At 32.8% G+C, this 23,037-nt stretch overlaps 1 protein-coding gene across 3 annotated transcripts in view; it reads left to right on the forward strand.

Annotated features, from left to right (window-relative positions):
• LOC129803663 (nose resistant to fluoxetine protein 6) overlaps positions 1-23,037 on the forward strand; it is a 61,367-nt gene that overhangs the window by 28,777 nt on the left and 9,553 nt on the right. For all 3 annotated transcript variants that reach the window (XM_055850385.1, XM_055850383.1, XM_055850384.1), the window contains exons 3-9: positions 7,843-8,012; positions 8,115-8,565; positions 8,655-8,833; positions 16,926-17,197; positions 21,187-21,302; positions 21,362-21,440; positions 21,559-21,728. In XM_055850385.1, the coding sequence (XP_055706360.1) occupies positions 7,843-8,012; positions 8,115-8,565; positions 8,655-8,833; positions 16,926-17,197; positions 21,187-21,302; positions 21,362-21,440; positions 21,559-21,728 (1,437 nt within the window). The remainder of the gene's footprint in view (positions 1-7,842; positions 8,013-8,114; positions 8,566-8,654; positions 8,834-16,925; positions 17,198-21,186; positions 21,303-21,361; positions 21,441-21,558; positions 21,729-23,037) is intronic.

Raw genomic sequence — 23,037 nt, forward strand, 5'->3', positions numbered from 1 at the left:
AAAATGTCCCAAAAAATTTTATTTTGTAAGAACATATTGCCAAAAACTTCTAAATTTGTGCTGAGGACGATTTTTACACTAAGGAGTCTGAAAATGAGGGTCTTTTATAAATTTTTGGAGAACTATGATAATATTTTTTGTATTATGTCCAGCGCACAATAACATTTGTTTTGCACACATGTTTTTGACATTTCAATGAGAGTTAGTGAGATCTAGATCTATTTGTCTCGCTCACACTTATTGAAAATTTTAAAAACTTGTTTACAATCAAAAGTGATTGTGCGTTGGGCATTAGAACCAAATCTAAAGATCTATATTGTATTATTAATATTATTGTTATTCAATTCGACTAAATTATATGTAAAATTCACACTGTGTGTTAAAAATTAAAAATTCATTGTTTATTTGGAAACTTACATACAGTTTTTTGTTTTATATCTAAAACGGCACCTTTAATAATTAAAAGAAATAGGGAATACAAGGGCCGGAGTTAGTCAATAAATAAAATTTTTCTTTGCATAAAACACAGATGTTAATTCCCCTGAGTGAATAGTGATTTGCTCAATATTAAAAAACTATAAGACTTCAATGTTTAATTCTACCCTGACTAATTCTGCCCCATTCTCCCCTAAATTTCAAATAGTCAGTGATTGTGCTCGGGGACTTTAGATATATTTCAATTCACCTCATGATTTAGTGAAGCCCTAAAAAATCCGCATTACACAAAGTGAATTAAAATAAGCAAGGATAACTTTATAAGAAACACCGGTAGAAAACGAAACGGGAAAGTAGGAGGGTTAATGATGGCGAGACGCCCATTTGTCCATTTTAATTGTATATTAAGGCGATAATAAAATTGGCCTCCGACTTCGATTAACCTTTTTGATTATACTTTTCACTTTATTCTGATATTCTTTGTCTTAATTATTTATTTAACAATCGGAGTTTATTATTTTCTCTTTTTTATTTGATGTTTTTGCTTCTTTATGTACTTGCAATTTTTTCGAGATATTTTGCTTCTGTTTTTGATGAAGACGCCATCCGTAAGGACATTAAAATAGCTGTCCACTAAATTAACAAAGATAAACCGAAAAGTATTTTTTTTTGATTAGTTTCATCAAATGTGCGATTGGAGATTATAGAAACTTTCAAGGCCTTTCTAATGATATCAAAATTTTCTCTAACATGTAATTATAAATAAATAAAAAGAAACAAATTGCAAATTTTAATAAACTGCAATAGTTAGTTATATAAATATTCTAATCTGTCGCGGAGAAAGAGAACAATTTATCGCAATAATATACGTATACTCGTACATATCCCACATCCTACCATTACTAAATATTTCTTAGTTTATCTGAAGTATTTTTACGTTTATCTGAAATATTAAATAGACTACAAAAACTATATTTTTGTGATCTTTAGATAATTTATTTTTATCTTTTTTACATTTTTTTAAAAATATTTTTTAACATTTAGAAATTTTCAATACTTAGGATCCGTAGGACCCATTTAAACGAGGGTATTTTGATTCGAAATCCCAATTTGAAATAAAAATCTTTTAATTGATATCCCGGTTTGATCTTGTCTAATAAATGTAGTTAATAGTTCTTAATTCAATGACTTAATTTTAAGGAGTTGTTTTAGAATTTCCAACTACTTAAAAATATATGAAAATGAGACAAACGTCAGCGCTTTGTAATAGCATAACTCAGCCTTAACACTAACTCCTTAATTAAGGCCTTTGTAAAAGGACTTAACTAAGTAGTTTTGTATTAAGGATATAAACAGTATTTTCACTAAGTACTCAATTAAGGACGTTCGACTAAGCACTTTTAAATCAATTACTTTGACAGTTATAAAAAAATTAATTAAAAATAATTGTACTTTAATACACTTGTTTCTTATTGAGCTCCTGAAATAAATCTGCAGAAGTTTTAGATGTGTCAGTAATACGGGCTTCAGACTGGAGGTTTAGCCCAGTTCCCGAAGGTCTCAAAAATCTAAATAACAAGCAAGTTTATTTATTTTCCAAAATCTAATGAATCATTTGCCCTACTAATCCAATCCTAAACAACGATTTTCTAAAACATCATGCCAGATAAGGCATAAGAGGAGTTAAGCCAGTTAGATCTGAAGCCCGTATAATAAGAAAATTTGTTTCCATTCGAATTTCACGAGTTTGCATAGCCAAGGGGAAGAACTATCGCAAATTGATACTATTTGAATCATCTCATATTCCTGGATTATACTCTGTTTATTATTAATCGTATTGTAATTAATACCCTTTAATAAAAAAAGGGTATGTTGATTCGAAATCGATCTTTCGAAATAGAAAAACCCCATATTCTTTCCGTACAGAAGTAGATCTTGAAAAATTCGAAAATCTATTTGAAGATCCAAAAAAGAGACTTTCTTACTTCTTAATACTTTCGCAAGGTGGCGGAAGTTATATCCTGTTCGAATTTCGAAGTGCTGAAGTGTCAAAATGTGACGGTCTTCACATTGTTGTGAGGAAAAAAACAGAATAACGACGTTTACTGTTCTTGCCCCAGTATTTAATCACTCCATAATCACCGAGTAACTCTTTTGCCAGCTTTTTAGTGCGATCAGTGCGATATTTGATAAATTTTTCCCACCTTGTTCGAAAATTTAGTATGAAAATTCGAAATTGAATTTGAATTCTTCGAACTTGAACGACTTTTTGTGCAAATAGAGTTCCATTTACCTTTCATCCAAGACACTATTGGAGAATCAAAATCTACTTGTGATCGGGCTCATTCTTACCATTTCCAAGTAGGATTTGAAAAATTTGAAGCCCTATTTCAAAAGCCAAAAAGAGACATTCTTATTTCGCGATAATTCCGCAAGGGTGTTGAGGTACATTCTATTCGAATTTCGAAGTGCTCAAGAGTCTTAAAATGTACGGTTTTCACATTTTTGTGAGGAAAAAAACAAAACAACGACGTTTACTGTTCTTGTCGCATTATTAGACAATTTTATAAACACTCAGACACTCTTTTTGACCGCTTTTTAGTGTGATATTTGATAAATTTTCCCCACTTTGTTCGAGAATTTACCCAGCGAGCACCAAATGCTAAGCTTTTTCAAATCAGCTGAAAACATATATTTTTTCAGCTGAGCTCTGCTGACCTCGAAGTTACACTAGCGATCGCAGTGGCAATTAGTCAAAGTTATTCTTTTTCCCCAATCGAGTGAGAGACTTTAATGCACTTGGTTTTTGTCTTTGCTGAGTTGAGTAGAAGCTAAGGTTAACCTTTTCCATTATTACAATTTTATGATTCTTACAATAACCACATTTGACATTAAAAAATAAAGCAAAAAATTTAAAATTCACAAAAATTTTAAAAAATCATATTTATAATATATTTTGAATAATATGTATTCTTAAACCTTTTCCGACCAATAAATTTAATTTTTTTATCTAATTTTATCAAAAAATATTGTGAATTCATTTATAAAAAAATATACTACACCTAAATTAAAATTGCATTGCCAAGAATTCTTGTCCGCTGTGATTTTAGAAAATTAATAACCCAAGAAATTCTTGGGAATTCTCAAGATATTTTGATATTTAATGAATTCTAAATTCGAGAAATATTGAAAAAACTTCGGAACCTCATGGAAATACCAAGAAGATCAAGAACATGTAGAATTTAGAGCCTCTATAATTTTTATTTAATGGTATACACAGTCTACTCAAAATTATTTGAAATGATTTCCAACAAATTAGCATATTTTCCTGACTTTAAAGGTATTTAAAAACTCTCTTCTAAAAAATATAAATGCATATCTTTTTAATTTAAAAAATGAATCATCAAATTGAATAAATTTTTCATTTAAAAAAGAATACGTACAGTATTAAAAAAACGATAATTATTGGTTTGTTATTTTACCACGATAATAAAAGTAGTTTTTTGCGTAAAAATACGCTTTAGAAAATTTATAATCGAAAATTTATAAATATAAAAGTGCAGCATATACATTATGCATATGCATCGTGCACGGATCATACATTTATTTCACTTGTAAAATATAAAACATTTTATAACATAAAAAATATATATTTTCCGCATTTGCCGCAACAAACAAAAACGCTTTTATGTAAATTTTTCAACTTAAATTGTGATAAAACAATTATATTTTATTTTGTAGTATCCATAGAAATTTTTTTTTAGTATTTTTAAAAGGCATTATTGAACTCATTAACTCTTTCCGGACCGCAGCATATACTGTAAGCCAATTTCACTTTTTTTTTAAATCAAAAATATCTTTGCTCAGAAATTACAGTAGACTCTTTCTCAATCGGGAATATGGGGCAAAATGTCATCCGGTTTAGCGATAGAATTGAGCGTCAAAGCCTTTGTAAATTCCACAAAGGGCGCTCAATTATAAAGAATCACGATAAAATAGGAAGAACTACAGCGAATTTGAGCGAATTAGGTTCATAATTAAACGTGAAAATTGTCAACAAAATTCGTCGCCCGATTGAAAAAGATCCGATTGAGTGAGAGTCTATTGTAATTGAGGTCCTACAAAAAAATATTTTACATTTAGACATCCTTATAGTTTGTAATCATTCACAAGAATAGGATTTTTATCAGTTCTGAATAATTAAAAAAAAAGCATTGTTTTCCACAAAGTATTCATATGCTGCTTTGTGTACTCAGAGTCCCAAAAGAGGCGAAAGAGTTAAGTGGGGGAGTCACAAATTTTAAATGGATTTTTTTAAATGCATCTGGAACTTTATTTACCATAAAAAGTTAAAAAAGTAGAAAAATCCTGTTTCAAGATCAATTACAATAGTTGTGACCGACTGTGAGCATAATACATCAATGGCTGTTCCAGGAAAGATGCCAATATTTAATTGCGAAAATTGAGGAAAATATGCTTTTTGCAAAAGAAAAAACATATTTTTCATAAATAATGAATAATTTTATAACCCCCGACTGAATATTTGCTCAGAAAAAAATATTTTTTTTTCTCGGGAAAATAATGACGCAATTCACTAAAAAATGCAACATTTTTGGTCGGGAGTATGTTTAATACTCTTATTTGACCATTCTCTATAGGCAGCATACCGCAGCATAATTCCTATAATAATATAAGTAATAAAAATCGTGATTATAATATCCCCCAAGTTGATAAATAATTTCAGGGGAAATTCCAAGTCCATTTTGACATTTTGAGAGAAAAAGAAAAAAAATGAAAGAGAAAATTTGCTGCTAAATGCTTCCTGGCGCCATCTACCGGCAGTATTTAGTTCTGCCATCATCCACTGCGAGCGCTAAACAGTGCCATTTTTATGTATTTGCTTAGCACTTTTTGTTCGAGAGCTGCTGATTGGCCAGCAGACCGATTCAGCAAAAAAATGCTGAAAATCCTATTTTATTCTGCTAACTGTGCTAGCTGGGTAGTATGAAAATTCGAAATTGAATTTGAATTCTGCGAACTTCAACGACTTTTTGTACAAATAGAGTTCCATTTACCTTTTATCCAAGACACTATTGGAGAATCAAACTCTACTTGTGTTTGCTCTCACTGATCCCTTTGCTCACTTTTGCCTACTTTCTGGCTTTATGTTCGAAATGTTTTCGAAAATCAGCAATTTTAGTATCAGCTTTTAATTAGTCATGATAAAGGTGAAAAGAAGAAAAGGAATAAGTTTTTTACATTTATTCCTTACAGTTAAGGGAAGAGCACCTCGGATCGGAATGTTAGGAGACATGCTCGATATTTAGTTTAAAATATAAGCCTCAAAATACAATTTGATATTTTTCTAAATACTGATCATTATATTAGTGATCCATTTAAATATATCTGTGTATTTGAATTTTAAATTTTTACAATAAATTAATAAAGAATTGATGTAATTGCAACTATGTACTCTGTACCTCGGATCATCACGAATTTAATCAGGTGTCTCACGGAAAATCGGTTTTATAAATTAACTGAACTAATGCACTGCGTTCTTGTGAGAGTTCATTTCATTTCATTTTATTAAGGGGTTTTCGTCATTGTTGGCAATTCCCCTAAAATTCTTGTGAGAGTTAGGGCAGAATCACATTGTCAGTAAAATGCTCACCGTATTTCGTTAATTTACGCATTTTCATTGCAATTCTTACGCAAATTTTTCATTACCGTATTACCTTATCTCATACTCGGTGGCACTAGGTGAAAATAATTAAAGAAAATTGGATAAATCAAACAAAAATTCGATAAACGGTAAGCAAAAAAAAACTGTAAGAGAAATTATTCGTACAGTTTTTCTTGCTCACCGTTTATCGAATTTTTGTTTGATTTATCCAATTTTCTTTAATTATTTTCACCTAGTGCCACCGAGTATGAGATAAGGTAATGCGGTAATGAAAAATTTTGCGTAAGAATTGCAATGAAAATGCGTAAATTAGCGAAATACGGTGAGGCTACGGCGAGCATTTAATTGTCAATGTGATTCTGCCATTAAATGGTAAAAAGTAGGTAATAATTTTTAAAAATTCACTTGAATTGGTGGAACAAAATGGTAATAACCTGACGATCCGAGAAACACTGCCGTTCGCTGATACTATTCCCTTATCTCATTCTCATTTTCTTTCATATTAACACTAAACCTATCGACCGTTTTTGATCGTTTTTCGGTCAAATGACAAACCGCGGTAGGGTAGGATACTCAACAAATTTGTCTTGGAAAAGACCAAAAAATTAAAATTTAAACACTGAAAAATATATTAGGGTAAAATGGTACAAGTTGGACAATGGTACAATTTGGACAGGGCTTTTTGTCTTGATAAATTTAAAACTTCATTTTTATTTGTATAATTTTAATGCTTTAGTTTTATAATTTGGTTCCTTGTTCTTAAAAACAAATTTTGTACTGTATTTATCAAGAAAAAGGCCATGTCCAACTTGTACCGGCAAATTGTCCAACTTGTAACACTAATTCCAAATTATATCACTTTACCCTACATGCATATTTTAAGAAATTAATAAAATTTAAATTTGTGTTAATTTTAAACCGGTAATTTTGACCGGGTCTTGGTAAGTTTAGTGTTAATTTTCTTTACGATTTTTTATTCTAATTGTTGTTCTTAAAACCTTTTTTTGCAACTCAACTTCATTTTGGGATTAAATAAAAGTCTATCCGACTTTCTATTTTATCCGAGACACACGTACGATTTTATCTCAGGAACGAACTAGTAAGGGAGATTCTCTAATGCGCCAAATGGTACATTTCGAAATACTCTTCTTTATAGAGGTCTTCATTGTCCCAAACTAGTCCCGGGCGAGTGGCCCTCAAAGTTGAAGCCAATTTCTTACTTTCACATACAAATGCCAAATGGTCCCAAAGTATTGTCCCTTTCAATAAATTCCATTCAATAATTGGCCCGAATTAGCATACGCATCCCTGAGAAAAAAAGAGGCTGCGATTAACTTTTTTTCGGTATAACTTTTATACTTTTTGGGTGTAAAAATATATCAACATTTTTTAATGTTAATTTTACACCTTTTAAGGGTAAAATTAACATGAAAGAAGGGTAACTTTAACCCATAATATACCTAAAAAGGGTAATATTTACACCGTCTTCGGATCAATAATTCAGGGTAAAATTAACATTTCCGGAATGTTATTTTAACTTTTCCGGATTTCTCCCAGTGTTTGTATAAAAAGTTTTAAGTAAACGGTAGCACAGTAGCAGTGCACAGTAGGACTTTTTCCATTAAAACATTTGCCTATAATTTTCATTGACTTTTAGAGGTGTTGTTGAAGTAATGATTACTACTGTATTCTTTCTGTATTTTTTTGGGTGTTCCATGAAACAGCGAGTGATTCCTCTGGAAGGTATCGTGGTCAGCTTCTATTTGGCAACTTATTCTGGATGGGCTCGAGGGAGTTCTGTGCTGAAATAAACAATGAATTGAGTCGCAACACCATCAAATTCCGATACACCGTGGCCAGAGTCATGATCAAAATGAAACCTTTTATATCAAAAGTAACACGACAAAAGACCCACGAAAAGAAGTGTATAATTGGATAATTAACCGCCTTTTTTCCTCTCTGCGTTTTTTTTTCTCTTTAAATTTTCTCGCCACAGACAAAATCTATTCAAGTAGGGCAATGCCTTCCGATATCGTGCTCCACGGATGATGTTAAATTGCTCCTATTGTCCGATCCAACATTGAGAACGTGCGCCCAGCAGTCTAAGAGACCTCTCACTACCGAAGATTTCACGCTGAAGGTGTCACAAGTAAGAACAGTTCCCGGTGACTATAGGTATCAAGATGATGAGAGACTGAAAGCTTTGGGGATTACGTCCGCCGCAACGCTGGTCATCATGCTCCTGGCCACATTCTATGACTGTCGCTTGCGCACAAAACGCTCCAGGCGCGAGATGAACAGTCAGACGGAGGATGGTCTTGAGTGCAGGAGTCATACCAATGGGCAGAGCAATAGCATAAGAATGTATGAGACTGGCGCCGAGGATAAAGTGGACATTGAATCGAGGCACAGGCGTAAGGGGAATATGTCTACGGAGGAGCGCACAGGTAATTGATTTGAGAGACCATCAATAAAAAAGCCTTGAGGCAAGCGTCATCGCCACTAATTGCTTCCCCCCTTTCACTTATGACAACAGGCACTCTAGCCCAATTGTTCCTCAGCTTCTCCATCTGCTCCAACACGCGCATCATCCTGTCCCTCAAGAGGCCAGCTCAAGATTCTCTGCCTTTTCTCCATGGCATCCGCTTTATGTCGCTCATGTGGACCATCATGGTGCATACGTATCTCCAGGTCTTTGCCATCGGCGAGAATCGGGTGAGTCTTCTTTTCCTCCAAAGAGAGAGAGAGAACATTTAGAGCAACTTAGAGCTGAATAAGAAGTTAATGTGGATGATGTACAAAGTGCTAATACGGATAAACATTCCACATTAATGGCTTATGAGCTTTTGAATTACCACACAAAACAGTGAGAAAAAGCCACAACGATGGGTAATTTAGGGATATGAAGCAAATTGAGAGGAATTTCCACGAGAAAATGTCATGTTTCATTAATTGTAAAGTTGGCTAAAGTCGATTAAAAAGATTTAATCTTCAGCAATATCATACATGCTCCAATAGAAGAGAAAATGTCTTGTGCAGAGATAAAATAAAAATCTTCACTATATTTTAAACAATAATTATGGTCTTTAAAATCCATACTTAAACTTCAAAACAGTGATAATAAAATATAATTTTTTATATAATACTTTATTACTCTGACGCCCTTTGTGATCTCTGCAGTTTTTCAATTCTCAGGGCATTAATTGCTTTTATTATTACAAAAATGCTCTTAGCTGAATTTTAAATTGAAAAATTTATATTTTTAAATAAATTCAAAGTTTTTAAGCGCGAAATGATAAAAAAAATGCAGATACGACAATCGATCGTTCATACAAAAATGACTGCTTGATGCATCATTAGTTACTGGGGCAATTTTTGACAGACAAATTTGCAAAATTGAAATTACACAATCACACAAGAATCTCTAATAGGGTAAAATGGGGTAATTTGGAACTACAGTGGGACCTCGATAGAGCCAACTAATTATTTCCAGGCTTGTTGACTCTATTGGATTCGTTGACTCTATTGGAATCCTAAAAAAAATAATTAAAATATGAAATTTTGATAGAACGGGATATTATTTTATGTTTGTACTATGCCATTGATAAACTCAAAACAATAGTCGAATATTATTTAATTAGCCCATAAATACTACACCCTCTATTCCAAAAAAAGTCGCACGTTTGGGCAAAAGTTGGAGATTAAGATATGACTTTACGGAATGTTTTTATTATTAGTAAATGTCTTGAGTATAAATTACTGTTTATGTGGTAATATTGAAGTCAACCCACGATGTTAAGATACGGAAATAGTGTCTTAACGATTTATTTTTCAATTTTTTTTTTGAGCTCTTGTACATATTTAATTCTTGAAAATTTTGATGCAATTAACGTTATTGACAAGAATTTTAGTTATTTATTCATACACTCGAGCCCAATTAAATTTCTTTTAAACTTTTAATGTATAAAAGAAGAGATTGATAGTTCTTTTAACTATGGCTCTAAACTTCACAAAAAAGCAATAATACCAATTGTTCTCATATTTTTCTTTTTTTTCTGTTATATGGGCGCTAAATGGTTAGAGATATCGACTTGAAGTCTTCTGATGACCCCCTAATAAGTCAACCTCAGGATTATTAATATGACCATCATTTCCTCCTTACACCTCCCCTTCACCACCAAAATCGTTTTTTTTTTGTGGTTACAGGAAAACACGTCGTACGGTTTTTTTTTCGGAAGATTGGGTACTTAAATCTTAAATGTACAAAAAAAGTAAGACCGTTTTTTACTGACCAATTTTAATTTTCCGTTGCTTATTTGTTTTTGATCCAAATTTTTTTTACGATGCTAATCTTTATTCGTTTATCATGTACATTTTTTTAACAAGTAAGTTCTTTAAAAAGTTTGAAAATATTTCTTCACTATATTATGCTCAAAAAACTAGCATCCTGTACGTTTTTCTTTTTGTAATTCGAGTTCATATTTTTTGTGTTTGTGCCATAATATTATTCACTTCCAAATTAATGATGGCTTAATCATTGCGATCATAGGCTTAATCAAAAAATCTTAAGACAAGAAAGAAAAGACAACAGAACTTTAAATCGGTCAAAACGCTTAAAATCACGAGAAGAAAATTATTTTGTTCAAAAATGATTACACGGTCAATATACGAGCTTTATCATAATTACCATATACTTACATAAATGTTTTCCTTGTGTTTAAAACGTTACATTGGTACACAAAAAGACTAGTTTTAATTTCGAGAAGATCATAATAAAATCATATAATATTGTTAGTTCAATAATGAAAGAAAAGTTGACTCTATCGGAATCAATTTGGGTCCAAGTTGACTCTATCGGAGTCCGTAGAGTAAAAAAATAGCTGTTGACTCTATCGGGGGTTGACTCTATCGAGGTCCCACTGTATTTCCAATTGGGAACACTTGAGATGTCCTTGCTGTTTCAGATGGCCAAAGAGAACAGGAAGACCGGAAAGACTGAATTGTAAAAAAAGTAAGAAGAAAAGGAACAGCTTTCCTTAGTGTTTTTCTTTTTTTTTTCACAATTAAAATTTAAAAAATAATTTTAAATTACCCAATTTTAGCATAAATTAATATTTTTTATTCAATTTATTTCAATTTTCAATTTTTACAAAAAAAAGCACTACAAATAAGGAACGAAAAAGTGTGGCGTGAAAGAAAAGCAAAAAGAAAAAAATACTAAAAAAAAAACGAGTAGGGGAAGTGCTCATAATTTTGGACAGTCTGCTTATAAGCATCGAAGTTCCAAGTTTGAAGTGCGATATTTTCTATACTAATTGACATTTCTTGTTACTCTCTTTTCAGAAGGGTTGTTTAGAAACTTAGCAAGCTATTTATCGTCTTATTTTTATTAAAAATCGTTTTAATACGTTTAAAAATGAATTGATAAGTAGAGGTGACCTTGGCTCTTATTTTGGACAACTTGTTTATTAATTTGTCCAACTTGACTGTAAATTTGGACAGCTAATCTGCCTCAATAGGATGCCCATTGTTCTTCATTTGATGAACCAATCTTACCAAGTCCTCTTCCTGTTCATGTAAGGGAAACGTAGAATGTCACAGAAGCCCGGAAACTTTCCATATCATTCATTAAAGTGAGTTGACTTCGATACTCCAAGTACGTGCGGATTCGCTCATTCCCTGACCTTTCCGGGAGCCTTTCAAGGCATTTCTCGCTACATCTCTTTCGTAGAGATGATGCTCCTTTGTTTCTCCAGGCATTTGTCCAACCTAGTCATCACAAAAGCTAAAACTTCACGAAATTTCGTGAGAAAAACATCTGTCCAAAATAAGAATCATCACCTCACTGGTAAATGTCTTAAAATATTTCCCATTTTTCACACGAAAAATCTAATTCACAAGGCAAATCTCACTTCAGATCAAATTTACAAATCACCATTAACATGAATCAACACAATATTCAATGAATATTCAATAATATCACTCAAAAACAGCGAACAAACTTTGTTAGTACTTCACCAAAACTAAATAAGACTGAAGTAAGCCACGAAGTTCTGTCATATTTCTCGCAAGCAATTGCTCACACTGAATTTTCAACAAAGCAATTTCAACTCAAATCATATTCAAATTTTAACGTATTTAGTGTTAAAATCTTCCAAAAAGAACAAATATTTAGATAGAATTCATTATTGATCAAATATTGGAATAAAAATCCATCATTTTAATCAATTTATTTTTAGTGTCCAATGTTATCCTCAAAGTGTCCAAAATAAGAAACTGGACAAAATTATGAGCATTTCCCCTATATAAAGAAAGAAGAAAAGAAAAGAGTTTAAGAAAAAAAAGCCTAATCTAATGATTAAGCTCAGACTCGAAATAGATTTGAATTCCCTGTTGAAATACATGCACCTCACGGGGTAGGAAATTGTACAAGAAAAAACAGTGATAAGCTCAGATAAGCTTATCTGAGTAGCTGATGTTCTGTACAGATGATCTCGAAATGCGTGAAAATTCGATTTTGAGTTAAATATTAGGAGCTAAGAATAACATCGAGTAAACTGTTCTTGTCGGCCGAATTGGATAAAACTGGCTTAGTTGAGTAATTGAAAAATTCAATTGTGCATCGGGCTCAAATTTTAGTATTGTTCCGGATTTGGCAAGAGAATTGATATGGCGGGAACTATTAAAGCACAGATTTTCTAGAGAGCACATTATTGTGTTCGCTCACGTCTTTCTCCACTAATCACGCTTTTCCCGAAGATACCTCTCGGTTCTTGGGGATGTCAGAGGTGACTCTTCTCAGTGGACTGTCTTGGGATTGAGGGAATTTCACACTTCCCGCAGCTGATCTCCCCTTTCGGTACGGAAATTCTGGTGTGGCAGTCGGCCCCTGTAAATGCACTGTAAATGGCGTCCCGAGATAATTTCCCTGGTAGGGGAAAGTACTCTCCCTTCGAACGTTTATGCCTTCGAGTATTGTGATCCTCTTTTGTTTTTCCTAAGACTCCATTGCGTATTTTGATCAAATTTTAGAGTGTTGTAGACTAGGCTATGAAGTTTCCAGAAAGTGGCGTGGGTTCGCTGTGGTTAGAAAAGAACTAGAGATATGAGGTGTCAAAGTTCACGAAATTCAAAACGTCATATCTCCAGTTCTATTTGACCGATTTTAACAAGTAAGGGCGCAAATGAAAGGTCTCGCTAAGCGCTACATCTTTATAGGACATTTTAACTTCGTAGAACTAGCGCTAGGGGCACCATAGTCGAAAAAATATCTGTCCAATTAGAGGACGTAATTAAAATAAAATATTTAATAGATCAGATTCCCCAGAAAAGCCAAGAATGGCTTGTGATTGAACCCGAATATCTTCCTGAAGTGGCGGAGGATAAACAAAGCGTGGGTTGCTAAACTGGATGTCATAGACCTGCGATGCTAATAGGGATAAGCGGGTGAAAATCATGATGATGATATTTAAGCAAGGGGGAGATATTAGGGTTGGAAATGGTGTACAACTGAAAATGAAGTGCTTGGAAGTATTTGGAAGTGGGAGTGCTCAAATATAAAGGTTTTTTTTTTGTCTAATTACGTATTTTTCAGACTACGTTACTTTTAGTTAAGATTTTTAATTCGGGCGGCAAACTGAAAAGGTTTATTGAAATTTTTAAGTTCGATTACGACAATAAATGGAGTTCCTTAATTTTTACAGGAATTTCAAGTTCATGTAATGGCTCGCAAATAATGACATAGCTATTGCAGTTGACAATGAATAAATTTGATATTTTTTTTCTAATTTATCGTAAATATGTATGTATAAGGTTGATTGCATAAATTCGTGGGACTTTTCGCGAATGTCGTTAAGGGGTGTCCCATAGGTCACCTCCACAACTTTTGTTCACCTTTTTGCATATATTGGAAGAGTTTTGGCTAATGCCAAAAGTATTCTTCAAAAAAGTCGATTTATGCTTTTAAGGACTTTTACCAAATGAAGGACGAAAAGATGCGTTTGTAACATTTTATATTAGACTAATTTTGGAAAGGTCTAATAACAATTGAAGAAATTAGTAAAATGTTGGGAAACAATAATTATATCGTATTACTCTATTTAGTAAAGCTTGAATGTGCTTAAAAGCTCGTTAAGGTAAAGTGCCCTCGAGTCGACCGGTTCCTCGACTCGACCGGTTCCTCGACTCGACCGGTGGTCAATATTTGAATGTTTTAATGGTGAATTTCTATAAAATTATCACTGATTCGTATTTATTTATGGAATAATTGACCTATTAATATTAGATCATACGCCAAATATTAGTGCAAATATAAATAAATTGAATAAATAACTCTACCTGTCGAATTGAGGAACCGGTAGACTTGAGGGCACTTTACCTTACATGGGTGCCATATTTTTTCACACTTCAAGGAATAAAGGGAACTTTATAAATGTGGCTATTTTTCTCCTGATAAGGTACAAGCGATCGTCAGTGTTCTATGATTTTTAACTAAATGCATTATGTTGGTTCATAATTAATCTACAAAACCAATTTTCTCATACAGTTTCTAAGAAAATTGTTATTAATTGCCTCATTTATTAAACCACTCAGAATCTTAGCCAAAAATACGACAATCATCACTTTCTTAAAATTTGACATGAGAATTTGTGAGAATATGAGAACTTATGTTTGATTAAAATGATTTACAAAACTGTGTTAATTAAAAAATTAATACTTAGTGATTCTAATTTCACTATCAGTGCACCTTTTTTTATTTATGTCGACAATAGAAATGGAAAATAAATTATTTTTTGCGAACAAGTACGTTCTGTTTCACTTGTTCCTCGAATCGACACACTTGTGTTCGTGGAAAATTGCACACAGAAAGAACTATTTACCAGTGAGAATTTCATTAAATTATACAATTTTAGAAGTTTTCTTGTGAATATACAGTACACAGTGTAAGGGTGACGAAAAAGCTTCACTCAAGCCGTGTAGTGATTTGGAAGCCAAGAAAGCAGAAGAATCCTCAACAAAAACGTCTGCCGATCCGTGGAACACCTGATTAAGTATCTTTCGATCCGCGGAACACATTGCATCCTTGCATTTAAATTTAAACCAATATATTAGTAGTTTCCGTAAATAATAAAAGTGTAAATACACGGAAATAGTTAAATGGATCACTAATGTATCAACTGACATGCTAAAAACTACCAAATAGTATTTTGAGGCTCATATTTTCAGCTAAATATGGAGCATGTCTCTGAACATTCCGATCCGTGGTACACTTCCCTAATGTTACGATGAAGAACCTTTTCTGGATCGATTGTCGACAGGTGATGAGAATACAACAATAACGAAAAAGATCCAGAAAAAAATAGCCAATCGAGCCAATCTTTTTTGCAAAAATTGATTAGGAAATCATCAAAAACTGTTTCTTTTAATTTTAAAGGATTTTGAAACCAAAGAGGGAATCAAGCTTTATAAAAAGTTAAGAAACATATGAAGTGCTAAATTAGTTGTTGCACTAGTACTTTTATACTTTTTGCAGAATTTACTATTTTCCAAAAGTAACTTCACTCGTCTCTTAGGAAAATTCAAAATATGTTGATACTCTTTCATCTGGCGCTAGAAAATCAAAATAATAAGAAAAATTTAAAAAATATTGTGTAAAAATTAATTTCTTGAGATTTTTTGAAAAGCTTTCCTAATTAGATTGCTCATGCAGATTAAATAAATTACTGATTTCTAAGTATGAGAAGTGTCTAAAGTGCAAGAAGTGCTGGAAGTATTGCCACATTTTCGAGAGTGCTGCGAAATTTTGGAAGTGCGAAAGACTCTTCCATACAAATTGTGGAAGTTCCTGGAAGTGGTGTAAACATTTTCACCCTAATATCTCCCCCTTGTATTTAAGAGATGAATCGTGTTCAGTGATTTTCTAGAACTTTGCGAGCTTTGGAAGCTTTCAAGGGTTTCAAGGTCTATCCAATCAGAAAATATGATGATCCTAAAATATTTCATTCGCATCGCGTTCTCTGATTGGCCATACTCTGTTCAATCAGAGAGCAGAATGCAACTGATATATTTTTTAGGATTAAATATTTAACCAGATATAAGTAATGATGATTAAAGTATACAAAATTGATATTCTTTTGTCGATTTTTGTTTGCATTAATCAAATAAAAAATTTAAAGCTGCTGCTACAAATTTTAATTGTAATTGCATAATGACTTTGTAGAGCATTTCACAGAGTAAAACCGTGTATTATAATAATTTCTCTGTAACATTAACAAATGAAATACTTTTAATTTCATTATAATGTTGCTATTTGTTAATGTGTTCAAGTACAAGTGAAATGTATGTAAAGTGATTGGTTAATTCCTGGTGCAATATTTCATGAGAAAATCTGCTTTCCATCTTTTTCACTGACACGAGAAATGGAAAGAAAAGAAAACCAGTGGAAATTTAGGAAGTGCATGTAATATTAAAAGGAAATACATTAGATGATTTTATTTAAATTGATATTTGTACTTTAATGGAGCTTGTATTTATTGTCTTTGAACAAGTGCAGTATACATGGTTATAATAACATATTGCTGATTATCTTTTTGCATTGAATTGAGGGAATCTTTATTAAATTAGTGCGTTTATTTTTGTATGCAAATGATCTTCCCATGAGACAATGAAGGCAAAATGACCATTTCTCGTGATGATTCTGGATGTGAAAGAAAAGCCTGACTGACCGTGAACAAAAGAACAATTTGGCGCCCATTTAACGCTACTTCTTGCCTTGTTTTTTTTTTTCTTCTTTTCTCTGTACTTTCAGTACAGCCGAGATTTAGCTGAAAAGTCATTTCTCTATCAAATAATTGGGAACGCGACATTCTCAGTGGATTCATTCTTCTTCATTAGTGGCTTGTTGGTGACTCTTCTGTTCTTCCGGAAGCACAAATCTGACCAGAGCTCCGAGGCAAAAGATAGCAACCAATTGCTGATTAAGAGCAATTTCTGGAAGAGCATCCTACTCATTGTCTATAGATACTTGCGTCTAACACCCGCTTACCTCTTCGTCATAATTGCAAATGAAGTCTCGCTCAGGTGAGTTGACTGATAAACATTAGAAACAGGCGACAGTAGGAGACCGTAGAATCATCACCAATTTTAATCCCGAAAGCATAATCCCCTAATAACCAAATACCTTTGCAATACCTTTAAGATTTTCAGTATAGAAAAATTTCACACTTCAATCTACTAATTTAGTGGAATGTTCTTTTTCTCGGCGGAGAAAGAGAAATTATACCTCGTGTTCTCAATTTTTCTTAGTTGTTCTTCTTTTTTTTTGCTGCTGCCGCGTGAGAGTCTAAGATTAAATTGATTCTAATATGCTTTTTCACTAATGGAGGATGTTGATTGACCTTTGGAAGTATTTTTCAGTGAAAGATGTATAAGGTAATTTTTTCTTTCACAGAAAATTAGATACAATGAGAGAGAATTTGGCATAAAATTCTCTTTTCTTCAAACAGGCTTTTTTGTCAGCTGAGAACTCGTGTGGAAATGTAAATTGAAAAAGCCATGTAGAAGAGACACATTTCTGAAAAGAAAGTTCTTTTTAATTCAATTTAATCTAAACTTAATTATTTTTCGTTAAGAATGATTCTTGAACATTTTCAGAATGGGCTAGAACGATAGAGCTCATTCCAAGAATGAATCATTCTATGATTCTTCTCTTGGATAAAATCTCCCTAAGATCTGTTATAATCTCCCTAAGTGTGTCTTGGATAAAATAGAAAGCTACTCTGATAAAAAGAAAAGTTTGTAAGAATTTGTAAAAGTTGGCCAAATGGAGTTCAATTTTGGATGTGAAATTAGAAATAACAAAAAAATCTCGTCGAAACGAGGTTATTTGTTTGTTTTCTTGTCGTTTTGACAAACTTTCGACAAACATTTGGATGTACTTTTATAAAACCAGACCCAACTAGCAATTTTGTTCAGTGGATGTCAGTCAATAGATGGCAGCATTAAATTTTAACAAAATATTAACAGAAGCTTTGTTTCAATTTCGTAAATTGGTAATTAAAAAGACATTTAACTAATGAATGGTAAAATCTCGTTAAAAGGATGTTAATTTCTAAATTATAAAACCTTTGACAAACCTCTCTAAAATTGTTTGCCAAAGGTTTGCAAATTCAGGAAATTACAAACTTGTTTTTTAATATTAATCTCCTTTTGGCCAAGGATCCAGTTGGCACACTGATTTACTAACCTTTTGTTATTTTATGTAAACTCCTTTTAACAAACTTTTGACAAACCATTTTCTTTTCAGAGTAAAAGCCTCTACACATTGGGAAGAATTTTCTTCAAAAATTGCATTTTTGACAGAACTTTGACTTTTCGCCTACAGGAATGCAGACGATTTCCTTCAAGAAAGCATTTTTTAACAAAAATTGTTCTCAATGTATAGAGGCCATAAGTACTCTGAAAAAAATGTTTTGTCAAATTAACAAGGCAAGTTCGTAAAAGGGATGTTTTTCTATACAGAATATAGAAAAGTTTTGTCAAATCGGCGGCCAACTGGATCTTGACAAAAGTTTGTCAAAAGGGTGTTTCCCATATAAAATACAAGAAAAAGTTTTGTCAAATTGGTAAATGACATAATTTTGAAAAATTTCAACAAAATCCATTTGTTCGTTTAACAAAACATTTTTTTTTCAGAGTAGACTTTCTTTTGTAATTGTCTCTTATTCACAGTTATTGTAATGTAAAACGATGTAAAGTTTTAGTATTTTGTAATTAAGAAACAGGAGTTCAAATTTTTAGAATTTATACTGTGCAGTGCCCGGGATTATGCACATTTTCAGGGTCGAAGAAACCACGCAAACTAGCTTTATCCATCAAGAAAATTTGCATATGCACAGAAGATGCCTTATGATAAAATTGCAGAAACGCCCTAATAAATGCAAAACATATTTTTTACCCCATAGATCTAATTGTTCATAATGGCCCCGATCGATAAGATCGGTAAAATTTCATAAAATCAAAATTCGTGTCCCTTTCTTTCTCAAAAGATTTGCATATGTCTATCTCATTCTTTCGCACTTCAAATTCGATTGAGCTAAATCGAATTTGTTGTGATGTTCAAAAGAAGAAGAAAAGTGCGAAAGAATGAGACAGACACATGCAAAACGTGTAAGAAAGGAAAGGATTCGAATTTTACAGTCAAAATTTACAACCCTTTTATTTCTTAAAAGCTCTGCATATGTCTATCTTACTCTTTCGCACTCTTCTTCTTCCTTCGAACATCAAACCAAATTAAATTTAGTTCAATCTAACTTTGTGTGTTTAATTTAATTTTTTTTTATCGGTTAAATTTGAGTTTTCGCTGATCAAATTTAATTACTTACTTGTGTGGTGTGGCTCTAGCACACCTTTTAGATCAAGAAAATTTCATGTGATCAATATTCACTTCCCTTTCTTTCTCAAATGTTTTGCTTAAAGATGTCCCATTCTTTCGGATTCAAAATTCGATGGAACTCAATTTAATTTGGCGTGATGTTCAAAAGAAGTAGAAGAAGAGTCCAAAAGACTGGGAAAGATATATATGCAAAATGTTTCAGAAAGAGAGGCATCTGAATTTCGATTACATAAAATCTTCTCGATCTAAAAGGTGTGCCGGAGCCACTACACACCAAATTTTATTTATATTCTAGTCAAATTCAATTTTTAATTGATTAAATTTAGGTTTTGCTGATCTAATTCAATTCTTGATCAAATTTAAATTCTTGCGAATGAAATTTAATTACTGACTTAATTTTATTTTGGTGCTGATCAAATTTAATTTGGTGCTGGCTGGATTCAATTTTAAAAGTGACCAAATTTTTAATTTAATTTTCTCTCAGTTTAATTTTGTGCTGACTAAATTTACTATTTTGCTGATCAAAATCAATTATTGATCAAATTTAATTTTTATGTCTTCGGCACACCTTTTAGATCAGAAAAATGTCATAAAGTCGAAATTCACGTCTTTTTATTTCTTAGAAGCTTTGTATATGTCTATCCTACTCTCTCGCACTCTTCTTCTTCTTTTAAACATCACAGCAAATTAAATTTAGCTCAGTCCAATTTCGAAACTAATAGAGTGGGATAGACTTATGCAAATCTATTGAAAAAGAAAGAGAAGTGAATTTAGACGTTATGAAATTTTCCTGATCTGAAAGGTGTACCGAAGAAATTATTCACCAAATTTAACTTTGAAGCTAATTCATTTTTTATTGATCAAATTTAAATTTTTGGCTAATGAAATTTAATTGTAATTGTAAACTACATAAATATAATTTTGATGCTGACCGAATTTAATTTTTGCTAGCCGGATTTAATTTTATGCTGATCAAATTTATTTTTTTATTGACTGGATTTATTTTTTACTGTCACATTAAATTTTTGCTGCACTTTTAGATCAGGCAGATTTCATGAAATCAAAATTGGAATCCCTTTCTGTCTAACACGTTTTGCATATGTCTTCCTCAATCTTTTGCGCTCTTCTTCTTCTTCTTTCAAACATCACAATAAATTCAATTTCGCTCAATCAAATTTGGAGTGCGAAGAGTGAAATAGACATAATGCAAAACGTGTGAGAAAGAAAAGGACGTGAATTTTGATTCCATGAAATTTTCCTGATCTAAAAGGTGTGCGGGATCCATTACTGATCAAATTGAAATATTGACCAGATTCAATTCTGATGTTGATCTAATTTAATTTTTACTGATCAAAGTTATCTCTAAAGCTAATCAAATTATTTTTTTATTGATCAAATTTAGATCTTTTCTGATCAAATTCAAATATACTGACCAAATTATTAAGATTTCGTTGATCAAATATAAGTACTGACGAAACTTACTTTAATTTTTTTTTTTCGTAAAAGGAAAAATCGTTTTTTACTACAAAGAATTTGCCATCATTCAACTTGAATTGCAAAATGAAACATTTATTCAGTCACTTGCTGTCAAGGGGTACTCGAGGAAGTGCTTGATCGCTACTCATTGGACGTTGACACCATGTCTTATTAATTATGATGATCAATTATATTGTAGATACACGTACGACGCATCAGTTTTTGCACCTGGCCTCATAGACCACATAACGTGTCACAAATTCTGGTGGAGGAATATTTTATACATCAACAATTGGTTCCCGTTTCACGAACTATGTAATGACTCTTGTGATATTGTTCACATTAGACACGCCACTAACTCACTTCTTTTGTAGGTATGATATGGTCGTGGTACTTGGCCAATGACATGCAATTCTACATTATAGCTGTGCTGCTCCTTGTCTTTGCCACCAGGTACGATATCCCTTTTTTTTCAGCACAAACATCTCTTGACATTGAAAATTGCAAAAGCAAAAAAATAAATAAAAGTAATTGTAGTTAGTGCACAAGGTGAAATTTTATGATTTTTCAGGCATTTTAAGACATCCGCTGTTGTTACATTGAGCATTCTGTTCATCTCCTGGGTTACAGCAGCTACAATTTCTATTCACTATCGCTTCACGCACAAATTGGCGGATCCATTTGAGTCATTTGATTTCCTTTACGACAAACCATGGCAGAGGATTGGGCCGTATATTATTGGTGAGTGGCGAAGATACTCAGTTTCTTTCTGTCTTTAATTCTGCCGATAATGGATAGGGGAGAGGCAGAAGATTAGAGTCAGTTAAGGTAATTCTGAAAATAGGCTAAATGGGAATTTAGGTGGCTAGAAGTTGATAAACATATCCAAGCGCCCCCTTCCGCCGTTTTGAAATACCCCTAAATTTTGTTTTCTCAATAATTCAGCTCCTATGGCCTCGATCGGTCTCAAATTTTAGTATGTTGTAGCTGGACCTAAGACCTTTCGATTAAAAAAATTAAGGCTCCCCCGAACCCCCTGCCCCGAGCTGTAAGGGGTCAAAAATGTAATTTTTGAATAGTTTTACAGGGATTTCCGCTTTTAAAGAAATTTTCAGGACCGAAAAAAAATCTACGAATTCATTCCAGTGACACAGAAAAATTGCATATCCACAGGAGAGATTTTTTTGGAATAAATTACGGAAACGCCGTGGTGATGTATGCAAAAGATTTTCAGCGCTAATTTTTCAGCGTATTTTCAGCGCCAACGGTTCATGTGCAATTTGTACATACATTGAGGGGCATTGTTGGCTCCAAACAGGCTATAGGAGCCAATATATAGAGGAGAAAGTTTTCTCAGATCTCGCCAAGAAATTCCCTGCTCTTTGGACTGTTGATTCCTTGAAGCTTTTCTACCCTTTCGGTGTCGCTCGGCGTCTTTGAAAGACAGCCCCTAGTAACGGCAATTGAATGCCACTGGGAAACAGGCAGGAATGACCCTCAGTGATGGCGACCAGACTAATCTGATGCCTCCAGAGCGTAAAACAGAGACTTGGTCTCTGCACCGGGCACGAATGCCTCAGGGAGGAAATATCTTCAATTCCTCAAAGTCCGAGCTGCCACTTAACCCATTCCTTACCATGGTATTATACATCATACGCAAATTGAGTGATTTTAGATGATTTATTCCTGGCCAACTGAAACTCGAATTGCTGTCGGGGATGGATTTTTAGTAACTTTAGTTCTTCAATTACTTGAGAAAAATAGTCCGACAGTGATGAAAATACATTGTGTTATTGTTTTCTTAATTTGCGGAAGGTTATGCAAAATTTTTGCTCAAAATGGCGGACGGAAAATTCGACATCCAGTCGAATTTATTAAAATTGGCCTCTTTCTTCTTTCCTGATTTAAATTCTGGTTGCCAATTTGTTTTCTTGGATAGTTACTCTATCTAAAGCAATAGAGTTTGTAATAAATTAATGCACAGAATTTAAATTCAGTGACCGTTAAGACGTGTGTTTGAGGGCGAATCTTCGCGCCCCCATAATAGATA

The sequence above is a fragment of the Phlebotomus papatasi genome, chromosome 2 (assembly GCF_024763615.1).
Source record: "Phlebotomus papatasi isolate M1 chromosome 2, Ppap_2.1, whole genome shotgun sequence".
Classification (NCBI taxonomy): domain Eukaryota; kingdom Metazoa; phylum Arthropoda; class Insecta; order Diptera; family Psychodidae; genus Phlebotomus; species Phlebotomus papatasi.